This window comes from Camponotus vicinus, unplaced genomic scaffold (genome assembly GCF_025532165.1).
Source record: "Camponotus vicinus isolate PSW18456_S1 unplaced genomic scaffold, iyCamVici1.0 SCAF_1, whole genome shotgun sequence".
Taxonomy (NCBI): domain Eukaryota; kingdom Metazoa; phylum Arthropoda; class Insecta; order Hymenoptera; family Formicidae; genus Camponotus; species Camponotus vicinus.
The window spans coordinates 30,745,347-30,766,890 of NW_028141945.1; the positions used below are offsets into that span (position 1 = coordinate 30,745,347).

At 33.9% G+C, this 21,544-nt stretch overlaps 1 protein-coding gene across 1 annotated transcript in view; it reads right to left on the bottom strand.

The window, feature by feature from the left end:
* Positions 1-280: 280 nt before the first annotated feature.
* Positions 281-21,544, bottom strand: part of Ubl3 (ubiquitin like 3) — a 47,129-nt gene continuing 25,865 nt past the window's right edge. The window contains exons 2-4 of the mRNA XM_083078732.1: positions 12,412-12,520; positions 11,497-11,661; positions 281-8,145 (exon numbers count right to left, since the gene is read on the bottom strand). Of these exons, the coding sequence (XP_082934858.1) occupies positions 8,081-8,145; positions 11,497-11,661; positions 12,412-12,520 (339 nt within the window). The 3' untranslated portion in view covers positions 281-8,080. The remainder of the gene's footprint in view (positions 8,146-11,496; positions 11,662-12,411; positions 12,521-21,544) is intronic.

Below are 21,544 nucleotides of genomic sequence, written 5' to 3' on the forward strand. Positions count from 1 at the left end.
GATAAGAAATTAAATTTTTCAGATATTTTTTTCATAGTTACAGAATATTAAGTTTTTATCTTGTCCCATATTTTCGTTGATTGCGTGTAAGATTTTTATTTGATATATTCCGTGTCGCACATTATCATAAATAATTATTGTCTGCAAAAAATATCTAGATGTTACACAAGTTGAACCTATTTTATTTCTCAATCTTGTGAGATCATCTTGCAAGAATAAAAAGAAGGCATGACTATGTCAGGTGAATATTTCGATGTCCATGAAAAGTAGTACAGGAATATAAATCATACATACTCGTTTTTTTTATAATACTACATAGCTTTATACATTTCTTTCAATCTTCGTATGTGAACATTGAGTAGGGACATATTGCATGAATTCTGGCTGGTGTTTACGTTTACATTACAATTACACAAAGAATGTCGATTACATTCCTGACGCGGCGCGTATCGCAGTATATAAATTTCTTATTATTTCTTTTTTTTTTCTTTTTCTTTCTCTCTTTCAAATCAAACGGTCACTCTGTTACCTTTGTACCTCGCGTTCCTTAATCATAAGGTATACAAACTACCAGTAAGAAGAAAAAAATAAAGCGGATCCGTTTTTTTATAGGCGAAAGGTAGTATTCAAAATAGTAATTGTGTGAGATTTTTTTATCGTAGAGTTCCTTCCTATATGTATATATATAAATGTGGATTAGTAAACGGCTTTCGTTATATAACGGTATAATCGTTACGATATTACATGAACCGCGTATAAGCTGCAATTTTCTGCTCGTTGATATATCACGAATATGACGTGGCTTATGCGTCCTTATTATAGCCAACGAGTAGCGAAATATTTAAATATGCATAACATTCGACAATTAGATTTATAATGAGAGATATTTCTTGTTGAAAATTCAAACGGTCATTCCTTAATAAAACTAAGATTACATTATAAAACAATGTATATAATATCTGAATAATTAACAAGAAAGGATGTACAATACGAATAAAATTTTACTCAATTAATTTTAGATAAATTTTAAAATTATCGCGCCCAGATATATTTAAAGAAAGAATCTCACATCTGTTTTTCACAAGAAATATCGTTCTGTTTTCATTAAATACGTCTATCATCGAATGTTTCGCGTATTATTCGTAATATAGCATTATGCTGCGTTTATGCTCCATATTTGATATAATCTGCTTGTATTTGCAAGCAAAATTTGATATTCCTCAAGTCCTTATATACCGAAATAAATCCTCTCTTTCTCTTCGTCGATATCGAGCGAAAGGTGGCAAATTGATCCAATAATCTCGCGTGAGACACGATAAAGAATATCTGCGAGCGATAACTGGATTATATGAATATCGAAATTCCTGTTTATAATTTTAGACACGCAACAATTATCAAATTGAGAAATTGCGATATTCTCGAAAGTTAAACAGTGGAAAAAGTTGATGTATTTTTCAGTATTTCTACAGGTATTTTTACCTGCTCACGTAAATCAAATTTTGAATCGCTATATATTTAATTCAATATATGATTTTATTTTCGGTGAATATGTAATTTCCTTATTTTACTGTTTACATGGGAATTTTGCCAATTTAATGAACAATCCTTAAATGCGACGGAGAACTATGAAAAGAAATGGATTCACATGATATCATTATTGGTCTGCGATATTCTTTCGATTTTACAACAATGAGGAGATTTGTTTATTGAGAAGAAAACGCGGAACCAGTAGAGTTAAATTTTTGCTCGCAATTCCATGCTTAATGAATTCTTATAGGCTAAAATTTTGATATGACGTACATAGAAGTATAATTCTTTGCAGATTATGCACGCGATATTATATCATTTTTTTATTATTTGTAGACTTTCTATATCTCTCGTTTGAACAACAGAGAGAGACTCGGCTGTATATTCTATATATGCCACAGCAGAGCATGTATTATGAAATGATCTCCATATTTATCGTTTATCACGGCACGGCGAGTCAATTGATCGTCCGTTTAAATTATTAACTGCAAAAGAGAGAGTATAACATAATTATTGGCTATTTGAGATCATATATATATATATATTTGTAAGATATATCTCTCTACGGAACGTATTAGTAATTTAATACGAGGCTAACAATACGTATATATATATATGTTTTTCAAATCAACGACCACATGATGTATTTGTATTTTAACTGACTTTTATATGTATTTTAACGCTCTTACACGGGAAATATCGCCAATCTTCATCATTACGCGTGTTTCTCACACCTTTTTCCGGACTCTCTCAAGGAAATAATCTTAATTTCGAGTAGTTCTTTATATTTAAAGAGAAAGTTTTTAATCTCGTGGTTAATGATAAGGTCTTTTCAGAAACTATATTTGCGATCTTCTCTTTATGTTCAATATGTGAAAGTGACATTGCAGTGAAAAGAGTTACAAGATAAATTTATTACAGAGCCTTTTTTTTTATGTTTGTAACGATAATTCAAAATCAAGTTCAGTAAAATGGATGGTAAATGCGAAATTGCGAAAGTCCACAAATTCCGGGGGAAGAAAGTGGTCTTTCCTTTTCTTTTTTCTCTTTCGATCTCCTTACAGAGACATTCGTTTTCATCTTGTGTGTGAATTCGACACGCAACGCTATTTTATATGATCTCGGACGCGTCTTAAATTGCACGTGAAATGAATACAATGCAACTGATCTTTAAGAATACTTTTTAACTCTTCATTACATCTTTTTTTTTAATAGTACATTCACGATAGGACTAATAGAGTCTTCTTCATATTCTCCGCACATCCCTCCCACAAGCTCACAACATACCGGATGTAATGTGCAGCTTTTGCTCTCTTTTTTTTTTCTCTCGCTCTCGCTTTCACTCTCTCTCTTTCACTCTCTCTTTCGCAAATCTTAAAATCTTACGAACTAAACAATTTGTTTCCCTATATAAACAGCATTTTATAGATAATCTACAACTTACAATCTTACAATAAAAAATATGAATCGTGGGGAGCGGGGCGGGAGCAAAAAAAATGACTTTTTTTTTTTTTAAGATATTCGCTTATTAAGATAGCGCTTTATATATGCGGATCCTTTCTCTAAAAAAAACAACCGATGATATTACTAGAAGACGAAGTAAAGAACAATGAGTAAGTTAATGAGTGCATCGTGCGAGCCATTCCCATAAACCTACAGTATATACAATGTACTCGTCGTTAGACTTTCACCGTACAGGATCGCTTCGATAGGAGTAGATAGGAATAACATTATTCTCTGCCGCGGTACGCGTGTACTTTGATATTTTCATTTCGCTTTGAAATAGGACGCGAAGAAACGTTCATATTGTATAGAAGTAGTGGCCAAATTAAAGAGAGCTTCCCGAGGAGAATCTTTATAGAAATATAGCTCAATCATAGCACGAGAAAGTTATTCTTTTCTTTCATTTCATTTTATACTTTTTATTCAATTTAATTGATTTAATGATTTCTATGCCTTTTAAAAGAATTATAGCTATTTATCAAAATGCATAGTCAGACTATCGTCTTGAAGAGAATATGGAGCAAATGTTTGTGGAGAGATTTGGCCACCATTACTTCTAGTATAAGTTTTGAAATTGTAAAATGTGTATGTGTTCAAATTCGGAAAGGTAAAAACATCTTCGCAGCTACTCTGTCTACAATATCGTTGTCATTACTTTATCTTTTTCATTTGGATGGTTGATAAATCTTATCGCAAACAAAAACATTGATAATTCGCATTATAATTTAATGACTATAAAAAAGAATCAATCGTTGCAAAAAAGGTTTATGTCTTAAAACAAGGAAATTATTCAAAGTAACAAGAAACTATTATTCTTTCGCGTTTGCAATTATATTTCTTGTAAAAATTGTTAAATAAATGGTAAGATGTCGTCCTCGCGAATATTTATGATCATTGCACATTTTTAAATTTGATAAAGTAGTTTTACTATATCAAAAAAATCTTCAATCTTTTTCGTTATAATCGCACAAATTTAACGAAAATTTTTCCGACTCGTTTGTATAAAAGATCGATTCACGCCCTTTCTGCAGCGGTTGATTCATTCGGCCTGATTGATTCTACCTCAATGACAATTTATCAACAATGTTAAGCTCGATTGCGGCGACATCGACGTCAGCACTAATCCCGGTCTCGATTAAATTTTCCCTCTGCGTTCTCAAATTATAGATAGGACTTTAATCCGTATAGAAAGGGACAGCCCAAAGGGTAGACTGGGATTAGCTAAATTTCCATTCAGACTGCTGTCGACGCAATTCGACCTTAATATTGACATGTTCCGATTGACAGAACATTTTCCTTCTCATTTACACCATGCCATCGCTGAATTTTAATCGTTGAACGTCTTTCGCACAATCTCGTTCCACAAGAAAAAAATACAAGCAAAAATACTTTGCACGTTAAAAGCCGATCGCAGCAGGGAAGAAGTATGTGGTAGAAAAGGAGGAGGAGGAGAAGGAAAGAGTGAGAAGTGGGGGATAAAAGAATTGCAGTATGGCACAGGTTTATGAGTCAGGCAGGTACTAATAACGATTTCGAAATATACAAACATGGTCGCTTCGCGTTTCACTTCGCGAATATATATATATATAATGTGTACGTGTGTGTATGTACGTGTATACAAGAGAAATAAATTAAACATAGCTCGCGCTGTTGATCGCACAAATTTCTGGCTTTTTCCCCTTCTTCTCTTCTCGCAAATTTAACTACAGTAAGAACATTGCATTATATATATATACACAGGGTTATGCATTTCGTAAGAATTACAGTACGATTACTGATAGTATGTTTAGAGAGAGTATGTTAGATAGTATGTTAGAGAGAGTTACTCTTTACGCGTACGCGCGTGTGTGTGTATGTGTGTGTGTATGTGTATTAATATGTAGAGAATCGCCTACAACGTATTCGTCGTAACGGTTTGATTGGATCTAACTACGATTGATACTCGAAATGGGCACGTAAATTCATAGCGTGGAATTACTTCTCTGGGTCTAACGAGAGCGACGTTCTAGGCCCGACAGATTCGCATGGACGGGTAACACGAAGAGGGTGGAGGAACGGGGAGGGGAGGGGAGACAAGAGAAGATGGAATAATAGAGAGAGGATCAAGGGGAATTGGCGGGGATGAGGGGGGATTATATATAACAGGAAATATATTTGAATTTTCATTTAATCATAACTACTCATTATAGAGATCCAATGTTTTCTCTCGCTCTCGCTCTCTTTTTCTCTTTCTTTCTCTCTCTCTCTCTCTCTTTCTTCCGATAATTTTTTTTTATATTCCGGAATACTAAACTCTCAAAGTGGCGTCATATAATTACTTCCTCTTTAAATTCATAATAATAAAAGTCGTCTATTCGTATGAGAGCTTAACGTGCGTCAACGTGTCTCATACCGTCGCGCGTACACACTAAAATGCACACACGACTTCGATAATAATACGTATATACGAGCTGTCAAGAGAAGAGGATGCAAAACTACGCCAACGAACGTTTTTCGTTCGACTTAAAAATGATTTTTTTTAATATCATGACGTGATTTATCTTTGACGAACAAACTTTGAACGCCAAGTAAAGTTTTGCCGGAAAATAGATTGATAAAAAGGATACAAGATATTAAACTCATGATAAAAATCTATTTGAGATCACTCCATTTATATCTTTATCGAAAAATATATTATAATAAGTAGTTTTCGTAATTTTTTTTCCCCAAAATTTATATAAAATTAAAGTATTATATGTTTTATTATATTTAGCAATATTATATTTTACTTATACATGTACACACACATATATATATATATATATATAATTTCAATACAATTTATATGCACGCTTAAATTCCAAAGTAAATTCAAACTGTGTGAAGCTTGATAGCCATGGATAATCAGGATTTTTAAGACATGAAAGACAACTAAAAAATTTTCCAAAAAATAGAATATTTGCATTCTCTTCTTTCAACATTCTATATACGCAGAGAGTCTCTGGCCAACCGCAGTTTCTGTTTGAGACGATAAACACCGCGTAAATAGTTAATACGGAATGAGTCTAAGAAAATATATGATCGTAAATCCGTATCAGTCTTCGCATATTTATCGTCCTCTTACCGTGACTAATAAAACTTACTGTAAAGTGACTTATCCTTTTCTCGCACCGAAAACGGCCAAATTTTCTCACGCAAAAATTCTCTTTAACTATTAACGCAGTACCTCTCTACCGGCAGAAAGCGCGATTAGCTAGGAACACTCTGTATATACATATATATATATATATATATATATATATATATATATATATATATATAATATATATATATTCGCTACCTGCATATCACAACATAAATTTTATTCTTTCTTCGATTCTCTCTCGTCTCTTTCGCTCTCTTACTCACTCACTCCCTCTCTTTCTTCCTCATTTGGACGCGATACACTCATATTTACGCAAGCACGCATACGATCCCGTCTCTACGTAATTATTATAACGCTGCAGAGTACTGTGATAGTGGTTGAGTTTCTAAGCATTGTAGCGCCGTTCCAGGGTGTGTCTCGAATGTATCGTTCAGAATCGTCGTAGCTCTTTTGCTACTCGACCTCTCCCCCTGGAAATTCTATTCGTCTTATCGTGCACGCAGTTTCCTATATCTGGGCGAATAAAAACGATATTACGTCCACGCAATTGTTCGCCTTTCCGTTGTCCCCTTTTCTGATCTTCGAGGCCGGTTGTACCGACACCGAATGGTGTTAAAGTATATGATTAACTTGAATGATATTTATAAAATGTTCAAGTGACGCTTCATTTTCCTAAAATCTAATTTTGCTTCTTAAAAAAAATATATATAGAGATGAAGGAAGAAATTAATTAAATTAATTTAGGTCACAAGAGGACGTGCAATCGAAACTAAAGTTAACTGTATGTATGTGTGACAGAGAGAGAAAGTGTGCTAATTAAAAGCTTATGATTAATAAAACCGTTTTTTTCTCTCTCTCTCTCCTTTTCGTTATATTATAACTGCAATCATAATCTAAGAAAAAGGATCGATCATTCGCCAAAAAAATCTAGATAAGTCTATTAACTAAATTTTTTTGCTTGTCAATATTACAGCTACTGCTATAATCTATATAGAAAAGAACAATAACATAATCCCTAACCAAAATTTAATCAATATTGCTAACTACATTTACGATTATTTCATCTACATTATAGCAATGTAAATTAGCAATGTAATGCATGAAGAAACATCGCCATGCAAAATTAGTTAACCAGCGCGGTTAAATTAAATTTATTTAGTTAACTCTGTAGTTAATCAAAATTCAGTTAAGTCAATTAGCTAACTTTACAAGAATAACAATTATATATACCTTCTCTCTCTTTCTCTGTCTCTTCCGATGTTACAATCATCGCAAGCTAGACACTAGGGAGAAGGGGGAGGGAAAAAAGTCAATCGAAACTTAATTTAAGCCGTTAACGAAATCGATTATCGTTAATCAAATCCTTTTCACGTCCGTCTGTATATCACAACAAGAGCCATAACGTCCAAAGTGACGTCGTTAGCCGAAGTTAGTAAACCATCTACCATCGCTATCGGCGCAACTCGGCGACCCGGAGACCTCATCCCGGCAAACTCTAACTCGTCGTGCCAGCAACGATCCGTTCGCTCGCAACGCTACCCTATCCGCCCTTCTTCCTCTTCTTTCCGAGCGGAGTTTTCTCCGCGAGCGCGTATCGATCGAGCACGCATTATCGCCTACTAAACGAACCGAAATCCCCGACGATGACATGCCATCCGCGCTGTTGGGGAACCGCACCGTTGCTGCCCGCATCGTTTGCTCCTCATCATCGCTCCGTTCAACGGGTACCGGAGCGACATAATCTTTCTTTCCCTCTTTTTCTCGTGCTACACTGCTCACGAGCTCAGCCACTAACGATTATACATCAGCATGAAATCTTAGAAACCATGGCTCAGCGCTCGGGTGAGCCCGCGCTCGTCTGTGCCGCGCGCCCATCCGCGCGAAATCCACCACCGGGTCCACGTCGGCGACGACCACCGGGGCGATCTAGAGTATACAGCAGGAAGCCGAGCAGCAACTACTTCCGCCGCCTTTACTTTTTTGTCTCTGATCTGGAACAGAAGAACACGTACGTGTCAGTCGTATGTCCTCGCGTCTCCCGTTAAATCAGCACCGCGAAAAAAACATGGAAGAATGCGCATATGTAATATTATACAGATAAAAAATGTAAATCTAAATATTTTCGCAAAATATCGGTTTTGACGATTAAAAAGTGAGGAATATATTTGCAGGCTTTGATGGGATCTTGAGAAATCGCGCGTATCATTTTTTTCCGAGGAAATTTAATAATTTTCGCATGTATATATATATATATATTTTTTTTTTGATGAAATAAAATTGGCAATAAAATCAGTAGCATTCCTCGATATTTTTTCATTTTATTTATTTTTTTATTTACTTTTAGATTTAAACTTTTATATTTTGTTTTTTATTTTTTATTTTTTTTTTCGGTGCAAAACACGCGATATTATATTTTATATCTAAATTGATTTAATTATATTAGAGAAATACCATAAAGAAAACATCTGTTTTCTACTTTTTTTCTGTAATATAATTATAGCGTATAATATGATTAAGTGTAAGATATCGCGAAATTTTTTGCGTGAAAAGAATATTGTGGATCCGTTTGGATCCCACTTAATCATAAATGATACCTTTCTGTCGGATCCCACTTAGCTGTCATGTCATGCGATGTTATTAAATCTTTTTTCCGAGCGATAGAGTACGTGTGTACGCTATTTTTCTCGTTATATTTATTCACTGTTATGGAAACGCATGTAATAGGTTGGAACTTGCGGGAGTAAGCGATAAGGATTAGGAAGACTCACACGTTGGATTAAGGATTAGAACGGTATCATATGGTTGAAGTCATAGTTTTCAGGATCATCGGACAGGATATACATAAACTCACCGTTAGGCAGAATACCTAAACAAAAAGAGATCAAACAAGGATAAATCGTCGATACTTGATTATTAATCGATGTAATTAAATATGCATTTAATAAGTATCGATATCTTAAATCGAGAATAATCAACATCAAAATATAAATATAATAAAATTTAGATTTAAAAGAGTGTTCAGATATAAGATATTTTGAAATACACAATCGTTTTAAATTGAAGATAATAAATTCGATATAAATAAAAAACAACGAGTTATCTTAATCAATATATGTGTATAAATACAAATATATATTATAATACATAAATATAAATATTATTTAAAATATTTGCTAAATTATTATATTTCGATGTTATTTAATCAAGTAATAACAACTTAATTAATCGACAAATATTTGAGAAAAAAATATGGCAAATTTAATTTTCTACTCATCCTCTCAACCATTTTTTTGTTTAAAAACAGAAATGCGGATGTAAATATGCATTTTTTTCAAATTTTACAGTTTATATTGCTGATGCACAAGTGAAAAAGTCAATTTAGAAAGGAGGAAACCTTCGTGTTGCGAAGTAGCGACGTGTTGTTGGGAAGTTGCACAATGCGTCGCTCCTCGACGATTATCTTCTCCGTCGATCAAAGCTGATTATTAACTACCTGCCCGTGTTTTATCCGTCGCACTTAGCGTCACATCGATTAATAATTACCAGTAAGCGAGTCGCATGCGATAAAGTTGATATCGCGACATAAAGAAGAACAAAAAGAAAAAACAAACTGTTGGACATTTCTATCAATTTAATTGCCATTATTAAATTGATCGTCATTAAATTAGATTCCCCGGGAAGGCTCGCGAAAACGGAAGTGCGTGTGCAACGGAAATGACAGAGAAGTTGCAAAGGGGAACGCAAAGAGTTGCGAAATGTGCATTTTGCGCAAGATTACATAGAATGCACGAATGATAATGACAATGTTGCGCAATGGCAAATTGTCTGACGATCATTTTAACGCGACGAATGATTCTGCGAGTAGAATCTGAACTTTCACTGATAACCGATTGCACAGTGACCTGTGCAAAATCGATAACGATGCATACGCGAATCATGTCGTTTAACTTATCAGTGCATTTGGGCCGCGAAATAAATAACAAAATGCCTCCAGAACACATGAATGATATTTGGAGATAAATTTCATTAAAATCAATCTTACTATAGCAAAAATATCAAAAGCCACGTTTTAATTAAAAATCTTTTAATTATAAATCAAGAAACCTTTTCTAAATTAAGTTGTAGAAATGCGAAAATATTTATGTTTATAATATGGAATTAACTATTTAATATAATTTTTATAAAAAATAAATTTAAAATTTATATTAATGTAATTTTTTTTATTTTAAGATATAGAATTTTCTCTAATTTACTTCTCAATATTCTGTTTTAATTTAACATAATTTTTGAAACGTTTTTATATTTTAATTTGTGTCATTTTAACTAAAATCTTGAAATTTGCAAAATTATGAAAAAAAAATGATGACATATCTTTCAATATTTCTGCTAAAAAAATATTTCTATTCAAAAATTCCTACGTTCTTAAATATCCGTGCGTTCTTCAGTGTCTTGTATAAACTATTGTCAAATAGCAGCTAAATACAGCTAATCGATATAATTCCGTTATAATGAATACCGATGGAACGCGACATTTTCGTTGTAACGAAGTGTGATTGAATCTCCGCATCTAATACGCGGCTTGATATAACGAACTTTCGGTATAACAAATTCAATTTCGAGATCCACGGCGGCAGCTCGTTGTAACGAGATTTTACCGTAATAATTACGCAAGCGCATCACGTACCGATATGTGATAGATTCAGTTTAGACCGACGAGTAAACAAATTTAAAGAACGATAACGAGTACAGATTTGACATGATATTAATAAAAGTGTGGTGAAGTGTGCCCAATATACTTTTATATAGGTTGCAGGCAATTAACCCTTGGCTAGGCAGATTCTTTTTCTTTAGTAAAGGTATGTTAAAAATATGTATATATTTTTTTCACATATATATACTTTTTATATAATAAAAAATATAATAATTAAAAAAAGATGTATGAAGACATGAATTTATTTTAAGAAACAATGTGTTAATTACTTTCTTTGCACTAGTTTTTTTATTGATCTAATTTTAAAAAATAATTTCTTTATCAAATAATCAAACTTTATAAGTGATTTAATAAACATTCAAATTGCAGGCATAAAAATTAATAACATATATAAAAAAAGATTTTTGTGAGTCTCAGATGATGTAGTTTTGTAATTAATTTAGTAATTATGATTTTGCGATAAAGTTTATTTCGAGGAGCTAAAAAAAGAAAATGATGTACATATGTTTTTGCGACGAGATCTTTGAGGAGAAGCGCGGGGGAGAAAAAAAGCTCGCGATGTAAAAAGTTCCGCAACAGTCTTTACGCATGGAGAAGGAGGAGATAAGAAGGTCGCATCTCGCGAACTCACCTTGAGAATTAGGCTCCGGAAGATTCTCCCGCGGCACCAGATGCATCACCGTGGTTTTTCCGAAGGGAAGCCCAAGAGCACCGAGCGTGACATTGCTGTGCAGAAAACGACCCTGGTAGATTAGCCGCAGGATCTCCGCCTTAGCGACCGCTTCCTCTGCCCAGTCTGCAACACGAAGATAACATTTGCAGGATGTTGAGAGCTTTCTCTTCTGCTCGATTCAACTGTTCGCGAAAAGTTTTCGAGTATCCGAATCTCTCGAACCTTCAAAAAGTAATGTAACAGACGTATTTTGATGTCGGTATAAAATACGAGACAAATATTCTATTGAAAATCGAGCGAAATTTTCTACTTACTCTGTTTCTGTTCATAACTTTATAATTCCATAAATTTGTAATTTTTATGTATCAATTTATTAAAATGAAAAACTACTCTCTACATATTACTCAAATTTTTAGTATTTTAACGGAGATAAAATATTTTTAAAAAGTTTACATATATATTTACGTAAACTTGTTTCGATATTTTCAATATCTCTTAATAAAATTCCGGGATGTAATTTTATTAAGAATATTGAAAATATCGAAACAAGTTTCTTAATTTTTCGCTTATTAATTACACATTAATATTTTTAATGTTCAACACGCTAAATTTTCTGGATTTTTTATTTTTCTTCTGAGGTATCTGATTTCTCTCATTCAAGAATTCTTGAATCTAGAAAAATTCTAATGGATTTCTTGAATATGTTTCATAAATAATTTTGCAACTGTATTCTCATGACATAATGGCATCTCGGTAATTAATGGTAATAATTGCGGGTAGATCACGGGAGATCCCGTTACTATAGCAATTATAACAATAATAATGGAATGGATTGGTGCAAGCAAAGTTTCGAAACGATATTAACTAACTCACCATCCGGCCAATTTTCAAACACATGGTGCGCTATATCGCCCGCAGAATCGCTCGGACTGAATAGGAACTCTTTTGTCTTGCCACTGACGAGGATGAGGCGTAAATTTATCTGTAATGCAAACATCTTGGTTAAAAAGATATCAATTATGTGTAAATAAAAATGTTTTCTTTATCGTTACAAATTGAAGAGTTTAAAAAAATCTCAAATTTAAGATTGGTAAATTTTTTATAAAAATTAATTTGCATGTTAATTAAATAATTTTACATATATATGTTTTATTAAAGCAGAAACATTTGTAAATTATACATGGTAGTAAAAATATATTTTTCAAATGTTCAGAAAAAAAATAATTATCAGCAATCTACATATATTTATGATATATATTATTTTCTCGTGTTATTTTATTATTATAGGCTACATTATTTATTTTTGTTATCATATTACTTTTAATATATATTATAATTTTACTACAATATATTACTTGTATATTATATTAAAGAATTTTTAAATCTATGCTCCCCGAAACTCTCTCTCTTAACTTTTTCGGTCCTCAATTTTTACGCCAAAAAAGAATTTTTTATGCCACACATCATACAAATAGAAATTTATAAATTATAAGGGCTTGATATTTATTATAATAATGTACATGTGATGTATCCTTTCTTTTGCCATTATGTAAGCATTACTCTTCTTCTTTGAAAATATATCGCAAATTGCAGTAAATTTGAGGATCATTACGGTGGACACCAGGAGCTTAAACGAGCGTTCATCGACAGTACAATCAGCGTGCACCTCGTGCATCGGGAAATTACCGGGGACAGTCGACCCCTCCCACGGACGAACGCGAATTCAATTAACGTAGGGTGCGAAGATCGAGCAACATAAATAATTAGCAGCTTGGTGGCGACGACTACGACGTAGCTGGACCGGAGGGCCCCGAGCGACCGACCGCTCGTGACCCTTTGCGGTCTTCGCGGTCGCGACAATCTGCTGTTAAAGCGTTAAATCATCGTCCCCGCGCGACTCGCATTATCGCCTGGTGTACCACACTCCCCCTTGGCATTGCGGGAATTTTCGCGCCACGAGAGGAGGAGAGAAGCCGGAGGGCACGTTTTGTAAAGTGTACGACGCGGGAATAATAGTGGATGAGCGCGATATAATTAAGGTATAACGAGCATACTACGAGGAATCGCAAGACATATTCCCGTTGTCTAAATTAATAAACAATTTTTCCGTGGGCACTTTATGGATTTGCAAACAACGGGCAAAAGTTGATCGTAGGTTTCGACAAGAAAAGAATTACGACATGGTGATACGTTTTATTTTATTTTTCGTCGCGTTCTGCAGTAGAGATCGAACAAAGTTGTGGATGAAAATTTGAGAAATTTCGGTTTTTTTCCCGAAAAGGTATCTTTCAATGAAACTCCTGCGTTTGAACGAATGCTCTTTCTCGAATATAATTTCTCAGTGTTTTTTGCCTGAAATACATCAGCGACAACATTATTATTACAAAGTTTTTCATGATTCTTTGATCATCGAAGTTTGCATCGTTTGTGGTTTGTTTTAGATCATGTTTTAATAAACATGATCTCTCACTTTTCTCTCTCGTTCAAGAAATTATTTTTTGGAAAATTATCTCATGCCTGTGAATAGAGAATGACTCGACATAAAAAAGCTGTAAAGTCTACACTTTCAGAAAATTATTCTTTGTTGAAAGAGTTTCTACATGCCAAGGGCAACACCGTTGTAAAATTCTACACGTGTCATTTATGAGAACGTTTACGAGATACATGCCAAAAACGTAAGAAATATTTTTTCCATGTCCATATTTTTGTCAAATAAATTATTGTTTATAATAGTAAAATAAATATACAGGGTATTTCTTAATAAGTGCGAACAATTTTAGATGATGCTTTGTCGAAAATTAAGGGAGATTTTTCATATAAACATATACTCCTACATCCCTTCCTGTGGAATTACACTTCTTCAAAAATGGGGGTAAAAATTAGGTTTTTATTTTTTTCTCAAATTTGGAACAAGTTAAAAAAATAAAATTAGGTGGATATTTTCTACTAGTAAAAAGGTTATTTATTAATATTTTTTTCAGTCTCCCGTATTGTTATAAGGGGATGAAATTAGCTACCCCTATTAAATTTTTTATCAGAACTTTTTAATGTTTATATGAAAAACTCCCCTAAATTTTCCATAAAGAATCATCTCCTAAAATTTTTCGCACTTAATAAGAAACACCCTGTATCTTGCTATATATTTTTCAAATAAATCATAGATTATTCAAAAACAATTAAATAGAAATAAAAATGACAAGCGGAAAAAGCAATGCGCGTGCAATATTTTTTATAACGCACGCCTCAAAACTTAATCTCGCCCCGTCATCTTATAATATGTCGATAACGAGATATCGGTTTTCTGGAGCAACGGCGACTGAGGTGACTAGTTCTGAGCTTCATTCAAGTGCAAATTGCCGCAAGTTTATTCGCACGCGAAATCACGCTTTCTATCGATCGATTGATCGAAAGGGCGCGACCGACCGTCCTGACAATTCGTTCATTAGTGTCCGAAGAAAGGAAAAGAGAGCGAGAGAAAGAGAGAGAGGTGTGTTTTAATCTTGCTCTGTGCTTGATTTAGAATTTTAGGCTCACCGAGCGAGCACAGAGGGAGAGAGGTTCTCTCACTGATGCGTATAACAAGCTCCAAATCCCTCAAATTCACGTGTGTGAATTCACAAAAGTCGCGAAAGCAGTTTCCATCGATATACATTTGAACTTTAAAGTAACTTATTCATGTAGTGGTATCAGCCAATTATTTGATTCATTTTTAGATCTGTTCTTTTTTTGATCCTTTGTCCAAAGCTTCGTTTCTTTTGACTTATATCGTGTTTTGTCCCATATTATGTTTTGCTCCATCTTTTCTGTACGATATAAATATATCGCGAGAATATTTATTTTTCATTATTAGCTCCATTCGTTTGCTTTGAAATATAATTTTGCAAAATATCAAACTAGGTAAATATGAAAGTTAATGAATAATTAATTACGAGTAAAAGTCTCGTAGAGGACAGAGGACGACTCCGAAATATCATGAAAGTAAAGTCGTAGTTAAATATATTCTTAATGCGTCACTCTGAATAACGGTTTCTAGCTCATCCGTGCAGGTACCATCACCTGAATATCTAGCGATGTGGATCTAACGATGTCATCACTTTGCTTATGTCGAATATTTCGTTTTATTCGTCATGCGCGGCCTGATCGAACTTTCGCTGCTTTCACCGCGGAAAAAGCGCAACGGGCAGATCTCATTTGTAAAAAAAAGAAAGGAAGACCACAAGTTGTCCCTACACTTTGTGCAAATAGCAGTCTGACATAGGTGTTGCTTGAAAAAGTGCTGGTATTTTAATTAAAAGATCGAGGGCAACATTGTTCGTGTCACACGCAACTGTGTACATTAAAATTTTACAATAATTAATATATGAATTAAGATATATCTTGTCGCTTTCTGTTTCATTTTAACATAATACGTTTTACAAATCATATAATATTAATGAAAAACGATTCCATTCTAAATATGTATGTATTCAACATTTTCGAAAAGTTTCATACTTATAACTTCAAAAATTAATGAACAATCAACGAGTTAATTGTCAATCAATGAAGAATAGCGTTCTTGATTATTGTTAGCGTTTGTATGAATATTTGTAGAGATTATTCCCGATATTATTATTATTATTCAACGTATGTATTCAACGTTTTCGAAAAGTTTCATACTTATAACTTCAAAAATTAATGAACAATCAATGAGTTAATTGTCAATCAATGAAGAATAGCGTTCTTGATTATTGTTAGCGTTTATATGTGAATATTTGTAGACATTATTCTCCCGACATTATTATTATTATTATTATTATTATTATTATTATTATTATTATATTTTGATGTTATTATATTATTTTTTTCTATATTATGAATTATGGACAATTATGGACAATTATAGATAGTAAATGAATCAAACTTTACTCAAGTCTACGAGATAAGAACGAGAAGAGTCAAGTGTGTTTACCATAAAAAAATGTCGGGATAAATCTTTGAACTAATGTCGGTTAACGGATAATTGTTTTAAGATCTACGCGTTTTAAAAGTCTAACATGCAACTTTGCGCGATGAGTTTCATTAACTTATAATCTTAAAAGAGTGGAATCGCCTTAAATTAACCCGACGGATAATAGACGAAGCTCTATCGGCCACCAAGTTGCACGTGGACTTGGAAAGTATAATGAACGTCTCACTGCCTTTCTAATGAAACGGATAAATGGATTAAAGAGCTAACGCGATTTAAAACAGAATGGTAGGCCTCGACGCGATATCTTTTTTTCGCCGTTTAAGTCGCAAATTGGTTCCCAGCCTTGAAATTAAATAACACCCTACAGCAATTTCTTGTTTTTAAAATTATATATATATAATGACATAAATTAAAATTCCTTTTAAAAATAATATATACATATAAATTTTTAAAATTCCTTTAAAAAATAATATATATATATAAATTTTTAAATAAACTTTCATTCTTTATTTCTCTTCCTAAAGTTTGATCCTTAATAAGAGGGGATTTTTTTATAATTGAACGATCGTTGGCCATAATTTCCGTCGAAAAGAGATGAAATTTGTCGAAGATATATTCGTAGAGTTTGACGACTCATCGTGCAAAATCATTCTGCATTATACGTATACAATTTTCGCAGACTTGATAACGCGTTAATGGAGACGAGGATCGGTAAACGTCGAGCAATACGATACCGTTACGCTGCGGAAGCTTTATGGGCATTATGGGACGTAATGAAAAGGGAAGACGGCGCGAGGGCGGAGAGAAAGGGAGGGTGGGGAGGGGGAGAAGACGGGAGAAGAAAAAGAGCGGAATTGGGCTAATCGCGAATGTGTGTTCGTGCGATGGGTTTACCTTGATTTTGCGAGCGCAAACGCGAGCGCTTCGAGGCTCGCGTCACGAGGCGAGGTCATGCCGAAACCGGATAACCAGGTCATTGGGGCATTCGGATACCGAGGACCGCGACTGGAACTATGCGCATACGTATGTAGAGTGACCCACATCTCTACGCGCGCCCGCGTCCTTCGCCCGCAGCACGTATCGAAGGACTTTAAGTTTTGACGCAAACACGTAATAACGAGAGCGTGCGCGCGGGCGCGCGCGCAGATCTTGATCCAGATACAGCAGGGTGCACGAGCCATTTTTTCTCAAGGTCCTTCCGCGAAGAAATTCTCCGTCATTTACCGAATATACCAAGTTAGATTTAGAGGTGACGCGGCCCAATCTTTTTACGGCTCAAGAATTTTACATGAAAACGGAAATATTTTACTTTTAAATGAATATATAACTTTGTAACACATTTCTCGGTCTTTTGGTATAAATTATTTCCAAAGAATGAGATATGCAGATTGTTCTCTTCCCTTTACTTGAAATTTATTTTAAATGAATATCTAGCCATAAGATGATAATATGTGTAATATATTAAAATTAAAGGATAATAATTTAATAAAATAAAAATACCTAAGAATATATCCAAATTAATTAATTAATTAAGATGATGCAAAATATTAAATTAAATTTTTCTTTCTATAACGTTATCTGAAAGATTAAATAAACCTTCTTACATTGATAAAAACAAAGTGTTTATTTCTCAAAAGGATAAGATACCGAGACAGAGAACCGCATTCGATCTGGATTTTTCTCCCTCGGAAAAGGAGAAGAAAGATGAAGGGAGGAGGAGTAACGTCTGGCTCCGACCTCGCATTTCTCATCGCGTGGAGACGCCGTGTCGACGAAGCTACCCACCATTTTATCTGTATTCATATGCGAGGTATCATGCTGTTATCACCATTCTTGGTGGCGACAAATCGCCTCCATGAACTTTGGATGCTTTTCCTCAACGGAAACTCGATGGGAGGCATTATATAATTACAGAGTCGCTTAATTTGTCTATTATTATTAGCAATAATAAGTTGTTTCCAATGAAAAAACGTCGAAGGATTTTGATGAATTGTCTGCGATAAGTTCCACTCGATATTTTGTGATTCTGCGTGAGTAAGAGAAAGAAGAGAGAGAGAGAAATGTCATTGAAATTTGAAAATCAATGTATGATTATGTATCAAAATACGCAATTGTTGGGTAAAATTCCGTGTTTTTTGCGGTCCAGACACTGTACGTTCACGTGCGCGCATGCGAGAGTCACTTCATACATATTTTTCGAGATAGGTCAACGAGATACCGGAAATTATTCAGACGAAGCATAGGTCGTATACCTGTACCCGAAGATCTCCACCTTTCCGTCCCGACATCACTCGATAAATATCTCTTCGTTTATTTTTCGTTACGTTCATGACGGGTTTCCTTTGTCGGGAGAACGAAAAACAGAGTATCTTAATCACAAAAAATATCCGGTATGACACAGTTCCGAGTCCACCATTTCCAGCGAGTCAAATTATGACAACATTGACGAGTCACATCTTTTCGATTTCGTCAAAAATAAAATCGTCGATATGTTAATAATATTAATTTGATCGTTAACTAACGAAAGAGAGAACTGGGACAAAAGGAACGAAGATAACGCATACATTTTTAACAATAATGGACTGATTAACACGTCCGACGTCTCGTTATTTAATATTACAATTATCGCAAATGACAGACGATCACGCAAACGTAATATTACATACTATAAAATTCACAGCTCGCGGGTTGATTCGAAATCAATGCGGATAAGGCGAATACCAGACAAAACGCCGATATGTATTGATGCGTAAATAATTCCTTTATTCGCACACAATTAAATTATCGGACCGTACTACATTTTTAACGTGAATTGCAAATTTTATTATAAAAAAAGTAGTTTTTTTACTCCGTTCTCTTTTTATACTCCGTTCCCTTTAATCGATCAATACTGTGCGACAGAATTTGGAAAATCTGAGAGAGGTAAAAGTATTCTCCACACGATGCAGCTCTGTAGCTCACAATAACCGTGCATCCTGCTGCATCCCATATCGCGTCTCGAGAGGAAGCCTTGGAAACGTGCACTAACCCCATGCACCGAAGTGCGGTATCTTTCGATCGCCTTTCTCTCAATCTGCCAGCGTGTTGCATCTACGTTTCCTAGGTTAAACAGCGCAACGATGACAATCTCCGTCTGGAACGAGATCCTTGTGCTCGACAAGCCGTGTTATCCGCTCTGTGCGCAACGCGACTTCTTCTACTTTTAATTATATAACACGGCAAATTATGTAATTATATTATATTATAATAAATGTATGATGAGTTTCACAAATCATAATCAACGCGCGCGCATTAATAAGAAATAATTAAGTGATTTATGTACATCACACATTAAATATACCATAATGTATTGAATCAGAGTTGCGTGGTAACGCATAATTTTATCGTGATATTCTAGTCGATTGTTCCACAGGCGCGGCGTATGTCGCAATTGTACGATATATGGGAACTTCCTAGATTATTTATTAATAATCTCGCACAATCGGGTCGCCCTCGAGGCACGTACGCTTGTAGAGAGTCATTTTCACAGTCTTCGCGGAATACCTCGAGCCGGCAATTACGTCAATTACAGGGTGACTTAGGTTAATAAATACTAATGCCTCGCAATGCGGTGCGAACGTGTAATGGAGCGTCGGAGTCGAATCGTTCTTAATAGCTTGGCTAATACATAAAATTAACGAGCTCATCGGGAAATACGCTCGCAAATGCTCAGTAATTAGAAAACGCAAAGACAATAAAAGCGTATTTCTGCATAATTTTCTTTTTTTTTCATAGCTTCAACATTTTATTTTATGTTTTATTAATTATTTTATTAATATAATATATTAATTATTATATATATATTATTATTATTATTATATATATATTAATTATTATTACAATATATTAATTATTTTATTAATATAATATTTTGTTTTATTAATTTATTTTATCAATATAAAATTGTATGTATTAATATAAAATTATATCTCTTGGATCTTATTATATGATTTTTTTCTCTTATCAGCACTTATACATCTTTAAGAAGAAGATACACGGTTTTAAGTATTTAATGATCGAGTAGAAATTCTTATTGTATATAATCTTGAAGCTATTTTACATCGCATCAAAGAAGACAAGAAAGTTTGTTCAAGATGTAGCTTTATCGGGATGCGCTCAGGGTATTCTCGATCTTGAGAAACGCACGATAGATTCAAGACGTTGAATGATACTTGTAAAGTGGCTTATCATACCGGAAAAAAATAAGAGTGGCGTAAAGTTCGTCGTGGCAGAAAGGAAAAGAAAGAGAGAGAAAGAGATATCGCATTAATTTTACCGTCAAGTTTTCTGATGTATGATATTTATTATCGGCAAAATAAACATAATTTTATTTCTTATCGCAATAATCATCGCAAATGCCAGCTTGGACGGGCATTATTGTGTTTGCTGATATTGTCAATGTCGGCACCATTGCCATTTTATTGAGGTTAATTGAATTAAGAACTCATTTCGCTCCAAACACTGCGGCATTTATAAGCGTTATGCATACAGGGTATTAATAAATGATATTTATTAATTTTATTTATGAATGCTTTTAGATTGATTCAAAGTTGATTTTTCCGTACACATATTATAGCACCAAATTATCGAATCGATCAAATATTTAAATAGCTTCTTTCAATTAATTTCAAAGAAATATTTCATTGTTGCAGTTTGTTAAATTAAGATATAATCATCTCAACGCCAAGAAAAGGCGTTATAAACTTTTGACAAAATATATAATTCCTATAAATATAATAAAAAATTTTATCTAAAAAGATACTTATTAATTTATATAATTTTAGTTAATTAATATATAGCTATAATTATACGCTATAAAATTATTTCTTAATAATAATTTTTTGAAACATATGTCAGATCTTTGCTCGAGCAGTTCCATTTTTCTCACGCTCATCGTACACATGGCATTATTTCCTCTACAGCTGACAGTTGTTCGAATAGCGTCGATATGGTGATGCTCGCTTAGACCGAATTCAGTCGGTCGATGAACGATGCACTCTGCTCGCATGCGAGTGCAAG